The sequence below is a fragment of the Pseudorasbora parva genome, chromosome 1 (genome assembly GCF_024679245.1).
Source record: "Pseudorasbora parva isolate DD20220531a chromosome 1, ASM2467924v1, whole genome shotgun sequence".
Lineage (NCBI taxonomy): Eukaryota > Metazoa > Chordata > Actinopteri > Cypriniformes > Gobionidae > Pseudorasbora > Pseudorasbora parva.
In genome coordinates, this window is record NC_090172.1 from 55,640,124 (window position 1) to 55,656,385 (window position 16,262).

At 37.1% G+C, this 16,262-nt stretch overlaps 1 protein-coding gene across 1 annotated transcript in view; it reads right to left on the reverse strand.

Moving 5' to 3' along the window:
- Window positions 1-15,684, reverse strand: part of coro1b (coronin, actin binding protein, 1B) — a 33,558-nt gene extending 17,874 nt beyond the window's left edge. Inside the window, exons 1-4 of the mRNA XM_067445296.1 lie at window positions 15,207-15,684; window positions 9,399-9,604; window positions 8,347-8,469; window positions 2,221-2,350 (exon numbers count right to left, since the gene is read on the reverse strand). Of these exons, the coding sequence (XP_067301397.1) occupies window positions 2,221-2,350; window positions 8,347-8,469; window positions 9,399-9,602 (457 nt within the window). The 5' untranslated portion in view covers window positions 9,603-9,604; window positions 15,207-15,684. The remainder of the gene's footprint in view (window positions 1-2,220; window positions 2,351-8,346; window positions 8,470-9,398; window positions 9,605-15,206) is intronic.
- Between the last annotated feature and the right edge of the window lie 578 nt (window positions 15,685-16,262).

Consider the following 16,262-nt stretch of genomic DNA (forward strand, 5'->3'; position numbering starts at 1 on the left):
TTTATTACAGTCTTGGTGATTATAAAGGGAGGCTCCTCTCTTGCTTTCTGTTTATTACCCATTTACAATCTCAATACAAGTTTAGTTTTTTTCATGCTGCTTAGCACCCTGCAAAGTTTCTGGATTGACAATCATATTTAAATGTGCCACTGAATCAGAAACTTAGATGATTGACAGTGATAAACAACAGCAAGATATCAAAATTGGTTCAGAGACATGTCAGCTGACTCTGTTAAGAGTATTAGCAGACTGTTAGGTGTTAGGGTTAGTAGAATAAGTTGACGTAGTTGCAAAGTTATTTATAGTCAGTATAATTTCTGTTATCGGAGCATCAAAATAAAGTGTTACCAGATATTAAAGGTGGGGTAAGTTTTTTTTATTTTTAAAAAGGACTCGGGCCGAGTGGAATAACAAACTTGTAGCCTATCAGCAGGTACGGGGCGTGTCTACTATTGATGGTGAGAAGAGAGGCTCAACGTCATTATTCAAAACACACAACAGACATTAGCCGAGAACTAATATATGCTGCTTTTGCTTGAATATGCTTGTGTCATGTTCACTTGTTTGTCCATTTGCGATCGTATTGTGGCTCCCTTCAGCGATGATAAAGACCCGTTCATTTCCACACCGTATGGAGCATCTAACAATCTCCTCACCGTGTGCTTCAACCGTCAGCTCACAAAATACAAGTCACAATCCTACAAGTAAGATACTATACTCCTAATATGTGTTTGTTTCCTCTTTTCATGATCTATATAATCCTAATCCTGTCATAATTGTAATATGTCGTTAGCTGGACTAGCTTGTGTACTATCGAGTTGTTCATGAGAACTAGTTTGTGTTTTTGTGATCTCTATAACTCTAATCTGGTCATAATTGTTTTATGTCATCAGTTGGACTGTCGAGGCTCGTGTACTATCGAGTTGTTCATGAGAACGGTTTGTGTTTTTGTGATGAAAGGGGTGACTTTTTCATTGAATATTCGACCTGGATTAGTTACACACAGATTCTGCCATAGCCATTGATGCCTCTGGGTTTACGTATGTGTGGGGCGGAGCAATCAAAATAGGGCCGAGACCCTTTTTGGGGGTAGGGGCGTGTTTGTTTTGGTGATTTGAAATATCAACAACGGTTTCCAGAAAGCACTTACCCCACCTTTAAGCAGACAGCCTATTAACGCTCTAATGACTGCTAGTTGACATGTAGTTGCAAAGTTACTTCTTAGAATGTCTAAAGTGGACCATTGAAATAAAGGGTCCTATTTTAACGATCTGAGAGCATAGTCTGAAGCACATGGCACAGGTGCCCGTATCCACTTTTGCTAATTTAATGGAAAAATGGTCAGCGCACCAGGCGCATGGTCCAAATGGGTTGCCTCTAGTCTCTTAATGAGTCATGGGTGAGTTTTGGGAAAACCAATCAGAGTCTCATCTCCCATTCCCTTTAAAAGCCAGATGTGCTTGCACCATGGCGGATTTACTATTTACATAGCGAAATTTGCGAGCTGAGTGCATTTGCTATTTAAACAACGTGGCGCAGGATGTGAAAATGATAACTGCGTCAGACTGAAACTAGCAAAAAACACTCGTGCCTGGCATCGCATTGCGCCGGGTGTATGATAGGGCCCCAGTTTAAGAGTTAAGATTTGCATCTCAGATATTTACATACTAATGCAAATCAAACCCAAATCTGCCTTTCTTTGTCTGGTTTTGCACATGGCTTTAAATCAATCTGTGCATGGGCTTTTCAGTTTTATATAAGAGATTTATTTGTTACTTCTGTTGATGTGTAGACATAAATATCAACCCTTTTTTCTTAATTATATGGAAATAAAACAAAAAACACTTCTAAAACCACTTGAACCTAAACCCTTTTTGCAATCCCATTTGACTGCCTCAAGAGTGTAATGTCTTCAATTACCTTAATTTGGTGGCGTTTTTAAACAAATATTGATATATTAAATTCATTGAGATTTAATTAGAGTCAGCCTATCATGCAATTTATTTTTAATCGACTGACAGCTCTATTGTCTTTTCAGTACTTTGAAGGTGCACAAAATATCAACAAATGCCAACATCCAAAATTAGGGCTTGAGAAAAGATGTAAAGCAGGTTTAAGACACTAGAATTAGAGCAGATGCCAAAAATAGAGTGTGCCAGAACCGACTTAATCCGTCCACTGTGAGCCACAAAAGTATATATATAGACAAAGGAAGCTTACCTGCAGTCAACAGGATATTGAGAGCAGAAGGGTGCCAGGCTAGGATGCCCACTCTTTTACTGTGGCCCTCGAGGGTCACAGCAGCTTCAGACATGGGAGATGTAAGACCCCCGTCAGGAATCTGCCAAATCTGTTATGCAAAAACAGTCTTCAGTGTCACATGATCCTTCAGAAATGATACTAATATGCTGATTTGCTGCTTGAGAAGCAATTACTATTATCAAAGTGAAATGAAACCAGTATTTAATGGTATTTAATGTTTATGATGCATTTTCTTCAGGATTCCTTAATAAATAGAAAATATCTGTAACAAAATAAATGTCTTCGTTGTCATGTTTTATTATTATCAATGTTGAAAACATTTAACCTAACCTAACTCTAACGTTAAATACTGCTTTATATTTGTGTGGAAACTGTGATACACAACCATTCCAAAGCTCTGGGTAGATAAGATTAAAAAAAGAGAAATTAATAAATTTGATGACACATTGAATTTAAATTGTTCCCACATATTTATATTTCAAATGTATGCTGTTTTTTTGAACAACAACATTTAAATACATTTAAAATCCAAATTAGCATATTAGAATAATTTCCGAATGATCATCTGACCCTAAAAAAAATGGGAAGAATGGCTGCGGTGAAATAAGCTTTGTGTCAAAGGAATAATATGAATATAACTAATAATATAAAATATAATATTGCATAAAATAAAGGGCTGAAACGATTAACTCGAATACAAAACAAATTATTGAGGCAAATTATTTGCCTTCATTTAGTCTATTTAGCTACACACAGTCATGTGGCAGAAAAATGTGTCAAGACATTGTATATGTAATGAGTAGCCAAGTGGGTCGGGTGAGTAAAGCAATACAAAATAACTTTCCTAAGGGTAGATGAGAGATAAATCAATAATGTGTTGATTTGAATAAAGATGCGTTACTCCCAGTTTATGGTAAAACCAAGCGGCAACCTCCCGCGATCTCTCTTGAAGCCAATACGGAAGTAATGTAAACTGCAATTCCTCAACTGGCCACTAGGGACAGGCTCCAGAAGGGAGCAGAATCTCATTGAGCCCCATGTTAAAGGGGGGGTGAAACACTCAGTTTCAGTCAATCTCATGTCAATCTTGAGTACCTATAGAGTAGTATTGCATCCTTCATATCTCCGAAAAGTCTTTAGTTTTATCATATTTATAAAAGAAATATGGGCTGTACCGAGTCTTTCCGGAAAAAACCGAGCGCCTGGAGGCGTATCGTGTGGGCGGAGCTAAAGAATCACAAGCGGGCAAAGCGGTGACGTCCTCAAGCGTGGAGAAACCCATCTATCTCAGCTAATACAGATAATGATCCACAATCAAATCTGAGGCTGAAATAAATTGAACAGGAGAAACGGCAACATCAGGATGTCCGTCTCTGTGGTATGTAAGTTACTGTATTTAATGGCCTCTCCACATTTCTGTGTCTTTACTCGCAGTGTATGAGGACATGATTCGGTTTATGGACTATTGTATGCGACTAGACCTTAGAAGTAGCAAGCAGAACGGTTTTGCACGTCAGACTAGTGTAACGTTATACAGAACAACAATGGAGTAACCGTTAGCGCATTTGAATGACGAAGCACGCGATCGTATCGTTTACTGATGTTTACTCATGCGACGGTAGCCAATAGCAGAGACATTTGAAGTTGATTTACTCACCGGCATCTTCCAAAGCAGGACCGCTCTGTCAAAAACACACTTCTTTGGTATGATTTGGTGAAGTCCTGTGACAGCAGTGACCGTGGAAATCCACTTTGCGACGCGACTGAAGCGATGCCTTGAAGCTTCCCGTCATTTCTGCGTTCAAATCGGTTCAAATGCAGCGCTGCCTTCCCGGGGCGCGACATAAGTGTTCACGGACGACTGGATCTGCACCTGAGAGACTGTTTACAGCGTGCATTTCCTCTCTCTCCCTCTAGTTACGCGCGCGCGCACCCTTCCGGGAGAAGAGCCCGTACAGCCCATACAAGGACCTTCCGCTCTATTTAACGTCAATTAGACCCATACTCGAAAAAAACTCGCCGAAACTTGTGAGAAACCGGAAGGAGTATTTTTAACACAGAAATACTCCATCAAACGTCCAACATTAGTTTTTGAAACTTTGTCTATGTTTAGGATGGGAATCCAAGTCTTTAAAGGTGTAAAAAGCTCAGTATGCATGAAACAGCATTTCACCCCCCCTTTAAAATTCTCAACTTTAAAGCAGAAAAAAACATGTTTACAGCCTGGTACAAATTGTGGTTTTGGCTTATAAGGCTAATTTTGATCTTCATGACAACTGTGAGGGGGGTGAATTTTTTTATAACTCATTCGTTTCCGTTATATAAAGCCTTAAGGTTCTGCATAATTAAGGGCGTGGTAACAAGTGGATAGCCATTTATCCGCCGTCTATAGTTATTGCGTCACCTCAGCTCCGCGCACATCCCGCCTTTTTGCCCATTTTCTGTTATCCGGGAGTGACACGCGTTGACTCGCTCACAAGATGGCAACGCCCAGCTCGACCATACTTTAAGCTTCAGAACGGCTTATCAGAATCCTATGGGTGACGTCACGGACACTACGTCCATATTTTTTTACAGTCTATGGGTAAAACACAATGAACATGTCTCATTCTTTTACTTATTTTGTTTTCAGCCAAAGACGGCAATTCGAGAAAGCGAGCTGCATCAGCAGTGGTAATATAATTTAGTCTCAAATTTAGCGTGTTGAGCTTCAGGATGCGACGCTGATCTTCCAAGCTTAATTTGCGGCAGTTTGCGAATCAGCTGAAGAGATACGAGCAACTCCAAACACATGAACATCATGAAAGGAGTTTGCACATGCATCACCGTCATTGAGATGTGTGTGTGAAATGTTTAATGGGACTTTATAGTTGATATCACCATTAAATACACCATTAAAATGTTCTCAAAGCTAAGCGCAACAAATAGCAGAACAAGCTGTAACTGTTGTGTGTGTGTGGTCCTGCTTTCAGAGCTGCCTGCTTTCATTGATTATGTCCACCCTGGTTTAGGTTAAGAAATTTAATTTTGCCAAAGAATATTTTTTAAAGCAACCTACTCCAGTGTAATATGTTACGATAGCATCGTGCTTAACACTGAGAATATTAATAATTGTAATATGTATCAGGTGCGGATATCTAAATAAGAGAGAAGCATGTGTGGGTGGATGGTTTGTTTTTAAAGGGCACCTATTATGCAAAATTCACTATTACATGAACATAAATGTGTGTTGGCAGTGTGTGTACACACAACCACCCTATAATGGTAAAAATCCACCCACTCTTTTTTAATCCCCATAAATCATAAGCAGTGTCTCAGAACAAGCCGTTTGTAGATTCCTAGTAATGTGACATCACATTTCACAGGCCCCGCCCACAAGTGTTGATGGACACTGTCGTATTAGCGTAGACCCCGCCCTCAGAGAGCTGTACAAAGTTGGCCATGTTTATCTCCTCGCCAGAGCATTAACAGCAGCATTCAAGTAAGAAATGTGTTCTTAATAAAAGCTACTGAAGTTCATTCAGTCAAAGGCAGTCAAAAGCTGCTCTCACTTTAGTAACGTTACACAGATCTAATATACATACCACGTGGTATTTTCGTACTTGCTGCATACGTGCACAAACATAACCAACTGTTTTCATGTGAACTTTGTGTGTTTCTGATATGACCTTGTGTCCATTTGTCAGTTTAATCGAAGAAAGAGAACAAGTCTAGTTTATTAGTCTACTCACAGATGCACCAACTCTCTGTGCTCATGCTCTCTGTGCGCATGCCCATCGGGTGTGTGTGTTTCAGATTAGAATGATAAGGCTTTAAAATGCATGCAGATGATAATGTTTCATGATGGTGAAGAACTGCAATGTCAAATGAGCGAAGATCATCAAAACAAACAGATGTGTCATGTTTCGGTTTTTATTTGGGTGTTCACGAGCTGTGAAGACTCCGCCCTCTGGTGTGGGGAGCAGCAGCTCATTTGCATTTAAAGAAGACATGCAGAAAACAGCTCATTTTCCTCAAACCCAAAAATTGGCATTTCCAAAATGGTATATTAAAGGGTTACTTCAGCGATTAGCATATGGCTTTGTATCAGTAGAAACCCTGGAGAATATTCAAAATATTGTGCTTTCCCCCCTCATATCTCCCTTAGATGAGAAATTTATGCATTTTATTTCTGGAAAAATTCCTCCTATGATGCAAAATGACGATTTTTGCATCATAGGAGGAATTTTTGCCCAGAGGCTAAAGACTATAGCCAGCAGAGGGAGCCATTTCCGCATGTTTTGAATCCGGCATTGGGGGATGGGAGATTACACTCAGCTTGCAGGGAGAGCTCAGCTTGCAGACAGGATCATTTAAACCGAGCTATGGTGAGCAATGTAAGTCTTTTAACTTCTCAAATTCATTTCTGTGAAAGTTAAGCTTGCAAAGGCATGAACTGAAACGCGCCAGATTGAACTCGAGTTGTGAATGTATGCCGCGAGTGTAGTCGCGATTACCTCAGCTCTCATCACTCCTGCAGTTAATGCTCAGTGCTGTGACGGTGACTCACTCATTATATTGAACAGACACGTTCAGTTTTTAATTGTAGTGTCTTCTCTAACTCAGTCACAGTAATGAAGTTGGTGGTGTTGGGAATGGCCTCACAGGGCAGCGAAGCATTCTGGGAATTGTAGTCTTTCATCCCCATGGGACAAAAATAAATTTTCTGTCTTTTCTCAGTCTAGAAGACACCAAATTCAAAAATAATTTCACATTTCTACTACATTGATGACCCAGTTTAAATACAGATTCATCTTCCCAGCGCTGAAGTACCCCTTTAACTGATCTGTCAGGAATTTTGATCTGAAACTTCACAGACACACTCTGGGGACACCTGAGACTTAGATTAGATCTTTTTAAAAGGGGCATGAAAGGTGCCCTTTAACAGCGGATTCGGTGACGTTAGAGCTGATCCGCGCATCTCATCTCTACTCTTGTTCTTGTTCCAAGTTACCTTCCGGTCCACTAATTTATGCCTCTTACAAATGCCACAAAGCCTTCCAAGAAGACAGTAAAAGCTTATGTCCTGCCTCAGCTATAGTTAGGCTGAAACTTGAAAGTTAAGTTGCACAACATAATGCAATGTTTAAGTATTATTCTTGTTTTTATTAATATTATTTTGATTTATAGTTTGTAGCTTTAGCTTTAGGTTGTACTATGTTTAACCTTTTTTAAGTAATTTGAAATAGATTTTTATATTTGTATTAATATAATAAAATATATATAAATTATTAATATATATATATTTGTATTTGCATTTTGAATGTAATATGGCAATTTTATGCACTTCAATGGGTATAGATATTAATGTGCGATTTCAGCAATAAAGATTGATGATCATTTTTCTAAAAAAGGAAACACATTAGTTAATTTTAAGAGACCGGTCTTATTTTCTCTAGTATATTTAGTATTGCTTTTTAATAAATATAAAGTACTTTTATCCAATTAATCAATAGAATTATTAGTAAATTACTAAATATAGCTGCAGCCCTAATAAAATATATTCAAATCAATTTAATTAAAGAATCCTGAAAAAGGCACGATTTCCACAAAAAAGGTCAAGCAGCAAAAACATTTTCAACATTGATAGTAATTGAGCACTGAGCATATCTGATGATTTCTGATGGGTCATGTGACAAGACTAATGATGTTAAAAATTCAGCTTTGCATTACAGGAATGGATTATGTTTTAAAATATATTCAAATTCAAAACCGTTATTTTAGATTATAATAATATTTCATATTTATAAAACATATTAAAAAAATTTGATTAATAATATACAAACATTTGATTGGTAATATACAAACATTTGATTGGTAATATACAAACATTTGATTTGTAATATACAGTATGTATATTATATGAAAAAATGTGTATTATATTTTTACATAGATAATTACAAGCTGTTTTGTTCAAAAACACCTTTATAAGTCATACTTAAATATAATTAGATAAATATTGAAAAACATTGTACATAAATGTACCATGTGAAGCCCTAGGGATGCTATCCTGAATATTCATAAAGACAAGAGAATAAAACAGACCTTGACAGTGCAGTCCTCTGAGGCACTGGCAATAATGTTGTCATCATGTGGGCACCACTGCACATCCAGCACTGGAGCGGCGTGTCCGCACACAGCCGGGGTGTTCTGGTCCACTCGACCACTCTAGTGGCGGAGAAATAAAAACAATGTGAGCTGAACCAATTCTATGAAAATGTTAGTTTGATTATTCAACTAATGTGAATATCTTAAAGCGTTAGTTCACCCAAAAAATTTAATTTATGTAATTTATGACTGACTCACCCTAATGTCGTTCCACACCGGTAAGACCTCCGTTCATCTTCAGAACACAGTTTAAGATATTTTAGATTTAGTCCGAGAGCGTATGCAAGTGTATGCACACTATACTGTCCATGTCCAGAAAAGGAAAAATAACATAATTAAAGTAGTCCATATGAGACATCAGTTAGTTAGTTTAGAATCTCTTGAAGCATTTTGGTCTAAAAATCACAAAAACTACGACTATATTCAGCATTGTCTTCTCTTCCTGGTTTGTTTTCAAACCTCAAATAAAGATTCAAACGGTCATGAATCAGCGGACTGATTCATGATTCAGATCGCCAGTGTCACGTGATTTCAGCAGTTTGACACACGATCCGAATCATGAATCAATCTGCTGATTCATGACCGTTTGAATCTTTATTTCGAAGATTGAAAACAAATGTGGAAGAGAAGACAATGCTGAATTAAGTCGTAGTTTTTTTTATTTTTGGACCTAAATGTATTTTCGATGCTTCAAGAGATTCTAACTAACCAACTGATGTCACATATGGACGACTTTGATGATGTTTTTATTCCCTTTCTGGACATGGACAGTACAGTGTGCATGCACTTGCATACGCTCTCGGTCTAAATCTAAAATATCTTAAACTGTGTTCTAAAGATGAACGGAGGTCTTACGGGTGTGGAGCGACATTAGGGTCATTAATGACATCATTTTTGGGTGAACTAACCCTTTAAACACCAACTGTAAATCCTCATGGCACATTGAAGGCATTGTTTTTGCATATCGCAGAGAGAGAGTGCAAGCCAACCTTGGCGAGCGGAAACACAAGAAAGGCTCCGCCTCCTCCGGCCTCAATGACGACAGCAATGAACTTCGGATTGGCAGCACACAGCGGACCGTCCCATGTCACTCGTGATACCCTGACATCATCAAGACAATGCTCAGCCTTCCAAGCCTGGGCGAACACATGCCTGAACTTACTCTGCCTGACAACACCCCTCCTGAAGGACATGACTGTGGGCAGAAGAGTGGAACACGAGACGTCATTAATAAATAAACCAACCATGGGATAGTATTATATAAATATATTTAATGATGCAAAAATAAATAATGTTAATAACTTTTACATAAAATAAGTACAAATTTACATATAAATAAATGCAAGAAAAAAAGACTGATCACAATTCAATATGCAAATATTAGGGGTCATGACATGAGAAATCAAATTGGCCTTGATCTTTTGACATATAAAGAGGTCTTTTTACCATTAAAACATCTTGCAATGTTTCAGAGCTTTAAACGTCCTCCTTATAATAAAACAAAGCATTTATTTAATCAAGCTCCAAAAACGGCTCGTTTTGATATAGCAGGATCTGTTACATCACATGGGCAAATCCGTTTGCAGATGACTGCCTCCTGGGTAACCCTTACAAAAAAATAAGTATACTTCAAGTTAATTTTATTAAGCCTTTAGGGTGACGCTCCCAAATGACAATGGTATGTCTGGACTTTTCTAACTCTGGGGGATACAGTGAACAAGCTAAAGTCCCAAAAAGTCTACATGTTCCTTAAACAACTGATATTTGCCTTCACTTGATGGAACAGCGAGTAGAACCAATTATAATCACTGATGCTGTCTGCCCTTGATAACACACAGATGCATGAAGAGTGAAATGGAAAGTTTGGTTTGTTTAACTTCAGTAAGATCCCAGCGTTGGAAACAAGCGGATGATTTATTTTAATGGCATTTTGTTTTGTAAACGAGGAAGCGCAGTGTCATGGAGAGTTTGCATAGAAACTTAAGTTCTGGGTCTGACTGCAGCTGAATTGCAAATGAATAATAGTTCATCTGCAAATTGCGGTTTTATGTAGATAATGTTTTTTTTAAAACACAAACTCGTGTGCAATATGGTTAGAGCTGAATTAATTAATTAAAAAGAATATTACACAAGCACTGCAAACTTGCTCATAACTGATGTCTAAAGACCAGAGAGGCTAATGGGATATAATGAGACTAGGAGACTAACAGTCACACTTTATATTCACATTTATTTTTCTGTTTTGTAGAGTTCAGAAACTTCTGTTTAGGAAAATACTTCAGAGTTTTGACACAAAAAAAAGATGTTAATTGAACACAAGATGTCAGTAATGGGGCATGTCGTCACATTAGCCTTATAGGGCTTTAAACAAGATTTAAATAGTAAAACTATGAAAACAAAATCCATTTAACAGCAAAGAATGTAACACATTAACATCAACCATAACATAAATATAATTTTCTGCATTTGGCCATAATCTCAAAAATGCCAATTAATATGGTCTATTTATCTAGTTGTTCTGTTCTACTGACCACTAGGTTATTAGGTCAGTTATAGGCTTAAGTATTGAGGTAAAAGTGAGAGCCCCTTTTGTCCAGTGCAACTCTAGACGCCTGCAGCTCTCACGTGTCCGTGACTGTGCAGGATAAACATGTCACAAACCACAAACCATCGACATTTAAGGTCTAATGTTCGGTTAGCTATGAATTACACATTCGCATTCTAATGAGATTTATTGATTATTATATTTGGGTAAAGTTATCACTTTAATGAGATAAAAGAATTAATAGAAACATGCCAAACTGTAAAACTACCCATGAATAGCTCACTATAAATGGCTTACAACTTTGTAAATCCTAAAGTGTGGTCTAAAGGTTGCTTTCCAAGAGTGAATTTAAAGGGACATTCCTGTGCACTTTTCCCCAATACTCTAGCCTGACGTGGTCATACTCAATTCTAGTCAGAATATGAGTCTGAAACTGCTCCATTGGGCTGTGATTATGGGGCGTGTTTCAACCCAACCAGGAAAGACATCAATTGGACAGACCGACAACCAATCAGAGCAACGAAGCAACGTCAACAGAGCTCAACTGCACTGTGTCACCAAGTCCGCATTTTTTTCTGCGTGTTGCTTTCAATTTCCGTGGGATGAAGCGACTATTATGTGATATATAGACCCATGAATGCAAATTTTAACAGGCAACCTTGCCAAAATAACACATTTTACCCCCCAAACGCCATTTTTTCCCCGGAGAATCCCCTTGAGAAGCTATTGTTTTGGGCTAGTAGTTGGTGGGTTTTGTTGTAAAACATGGCAACTATGTCTGCACGCGATACACAGAGTACTCATTTCAGATCATGAGTACTCATGATCATCATTTCAGAGAGAAATAGCGAAGGTGAATGCATACGAACAAGCTCTCTGTTTAGGATTCGAACAAATATAATCCAAGCCCCTTTGATGACGTGCATGATTACGTTACTGTTGATCATCTGTCCGTCATCGTCTAAAGCCCGCCCTGATGATTTCATTGGTCTGAACAGTTTCTGTTCGGGGATAATTACTCCTCTATGGATCGAGGCCAGACTGAACTGCCCGAGCTCAAATGTTGTGGGCGGGGGGCTGAGTTCGGCTGGCAATAACGATAACTGCAATAAATGACTGTAATTAGTTATAGTATTACTGCCAGTACTACATTAAACTACTAGCCTATATAATGTTGAATATAATGTGTAATAATGCAGTAGGGGAATATTTGGGGTCCTAATCATGTCAAATGTCTTATGTTTCCAGTAAAATTTACATTATTTATAATGTATCTAGTCAGTAAAAAAAGTGCAAGCATATTCAACTAAAATAATTCAGTTTATCTTAAGAATCCTGAATATTTGTCGCCATTATCCTGTGCATTTGGTTACCAGCACCAAGTCCAAGCCTATTAATTTCCAGCCCCAATGTAACTCCAGATTTAGCATTTCAATCACCAGTATATTTTTTGTTAGCCTGACAAGCCAGACCCACATCAAGATGTTTGGTCTGGAAACTCACCATAGACAGCTCAATCCGAGGGGCGGGATAAACGGTCGTCTTTCAAACTCCCTCTGCACACGATAGGATAGCGCTACACCAACCAGAGCAACGAAGGTGAAACAGAGCTAGTTGATGGATTAAACATTGGCCGTATCCGGTAGGCTAAACTCCGAACACATCTTCCCTTTTTAAGAATGACTTCAGTGCCGTTCTTTGTTCTTTTCTCAGAGAAAAGCTTAACTCCAAGTCTTCCAGAATCGCGGTCAAAGCTGATTCAAAAAAAATTTCTGTGTTTACTAGAAGCACGCAAACGCAACTCGGCCGTCGTCATTATCGCCCCGCCCACCGACTCTATACACGATGTGATTGGTCCAGCAAGAGTTAGGGGAATACAGCTCAGATACAATACACCTTTACACCAAAATCAATACACCAAATACACCTTTGCTGCCGCTAGGGTGCGTCTAGATTTCTAGGCTAATTTTTTGTTAACCTTTTACCATATATCTCAATAATATGGTATCATGATATATCAAATCATGCATGAGGGTGTCGTTACACCCCTAATGAATGGTGTGGTTAAAAGAAGTCTCAAAGTTGTAGAAGTAGTTTATCTTTGTTATGTCTTTAATTAAATAAGCTATTGGTTTAAATTATTAGTAGTAGTTTGTCTGGCTAAAGACAATCTAAAAGCTCAATCTTTTAAGACTGAGCATTGGTCTGGGGAGTCTGCTCTGTATTTTTACTCCAAAAGAGGTGTGATCCACCGGCATAGTTTAAATGACTTTGTCTGTACGCAATTCAATAGACCTTCAACCAATCAGACCAACGATCCCTTGCTTCTCTACCCGTCAGTTTGTTAAACCCGCCAATAGCATACCATGTGCCGGTTTGTGATTGGTCCCCGTAAATTTGTAACAGAAGCGGGATAGAAATATACAGGTTTCCAGCCTGAGCTACAGGGCGAAATCAAATCACCAGCAGATTGTGCTGGGGTTTACCCAGTCTAATTAGTAGTAGTAGTAGTAGTAGGGGGCTTGCCAAATCAGAATCAGCGTGGTAGGCCTAACCAACATGCATGAATCCAATTTGTTGTTAAAGCTGTCACTGATCTTTATTACTGGTATTTGGAGAGCTACTTCACTGTGAAAAAATCATTTAATGCTTTGGAGTATAAAAGAATATTGCAGAATGGCTTGCTTCCCACAAATGAAAAGTTGTTATCTAAGGAGGAATGATCAGATGTTATTTTTCAACAAGACAACACTCCTGCCGAAAGTGACGTGGCTTGAGAACAAGTCCATCAGGCTCATGTTTGGAGTCCAGATTTGAACACTATTGTGAATAATTGGTCTCACATTAAACTCAAACAAACTAGGAGATCTTTTTCAACTACACATGAACTGTTTGAAGCCACTGAGTGGAAAACTTCTCCCTGTTGAGTTTACCCATAGAGCTTAAACATTAACAGAAAACATAGGGGAAGTTCATTTAACTACAGTATTTGTACAATTCTTGCTTATTTTCTTCCAGAGATTTGTTATTAAAATGGCTAAAAACATTAAAAGAACATTTTGGCTTGGACACTTTTCTTTAGTACAGTACTGGTCAAAAGTATGGAAACATTAATATGTTTAAAGTTTTTGAAAGAAGCCTCTGATGCTCATCAAACTTGCAATTATTTGAACAAAAATACAGGGTGGAGGGGGTTGGACTATTGTGAAATATTATAAAAATGTAAAATAATGATTTTCTATTTTAATATCAGCCTACTTTAATATATATATATATATATATATATATAATTATAATTTACTTCTGAAATGCAAAGCTGAATTTTCAGCATCATTACTCCAGTTTTTAGTGTCACATGATCCTTCAGAAATCATTCTAATATGCTGATTTGATATTATTATTTATTATCAATGTTGGAAAAAGTTGTGCCTGTTCTTTTTTTCTTTTTTTAAAAATCTGTGCTGCTTTTTTCAAGATTCATTAATGAATAAAATATTTAAAAGAACAGCATTTATTCAAAGTAGAAATCTTTTCTAAAAACATAAATCTTTACTATCACGTTTTATCAATTGAACACATCCTTGCTGAATAAAAATATTAATTTCTTTACAAAAAAAAAAGAAAGAAAAAAAATAGCAGACCCCCAACTTTTGAACTGTACGAGTGTATATTGTTACAAACGATTTCTATTTTAAATAAATTAAGTTTTTTATTCATCGGATAATCCTGAAAAAAAGTATCACAGGTTACAAAAAATATTAAGCAGCACAACTGTTTCCAACATTAATAATTAATCGTCATACTAGAATAATTTTTTGAAGGATCATGTGACACATGGCTGTAATGTTGCTGAAAATTCAGCTTTGATCACAGGAATAAGCAATATTTTAAAGTATAGAAAAATATTATTAAATTGTAATAATATTTCACAATATGATTTTATATCATATATTTATATCATATTTCATATATATATATATATATATATATATATATGTATATATATATAGCCTATATATATATATATATATAGCCTATATATATATATATATATATATATATATATATATATATATATAGCCTATATATATATATATATATATATATATATATATATATATATATATATATATATATATATATATATATACACACTGTCGTGTGTGTGTGACCAACAAGACCCAGACACATTTTAAAATGTGCCCGCAAAAATACTGTCATATGAACTGGTTACATTCGTTGGTAACGTTACCTCTGTTTGGGGTTTTCCTTCTTCTTTATTTTCTTCACTGTTCCCTTTCCTTGGAAGAACCTGCTAAAATAAATAACGCGATTCCGGGAAGAAAAATCTGATCTATATAAATACCGTGATCTTTATAAACTACACTAATCCTTTGAGTGTGTTGTTATCTCCGGGATATTCTGCATGGTCAGGTGGAACAGAGATGTCCAGTTCAATTTTAGCAGGCATCGACAAATTAATCCATATTATCGGGGAAATAAATGCACAATTGTGTGTTTTCAAAAGATATACAATGCTGAAAAGAAAACTGTACAGTTCGGGAAGTTCAAATAAATCGGGAAGAGCTTCGACACTGCTGAAGGAGAAAAGATGATGGGTGGTAAATTCCTTAGCGAATGTGCCTAGAATTAAAAGCAGCGATGTGTGAAGCTCGCCATGGTGAGCAGTCAACAAAATGGACGGCGATACGCCTTTTTGAATAAATAAAAGTCCCGTTCTGAGCGCTTTGTGACCATTTAAATTTTCATTATTAATAACCCAATGAACTACGTACTAAAATAGGGTTAATCATTGTTTGTCTGCTGAATATTCTCCACTTGATAAACGATACTTTTTGTTAGGGAAACTGCAGGCAAAATTATTTAAAATAAATAATTTCCGAGTCTATTTCTTCTCTCTTCTTCCACGTGTAGAGGCCCTTTTGGTAAATATGAAGGACATTTAATTGCAATGCAGCGCCATGGAGAAAGACAGGGGCGAATTTTTAATACCATGTGACTGAAAGTCAGGTTTAAATCCAAAATAAAAGTCAAAGTTCCTGTACTAATGTGCAACCATTGTGATAGAAAATAACATGCTCGGGCTGCTCACTCTCACTCACATTTTTTTTTTTTTAACTCAAACGTTCTCAGCCCTGCATTTACTTAATACTATTGTTATTGTTACAGTATTTTTTCAATCACTAACAAGCATCAGTTAATAGCTACTCAATCCACTTTTCCAAAACTCAGTAGGCTACTCTTCATTACCAACATCTTGGCTCCATTAGCCTACTCAGGCCAACAC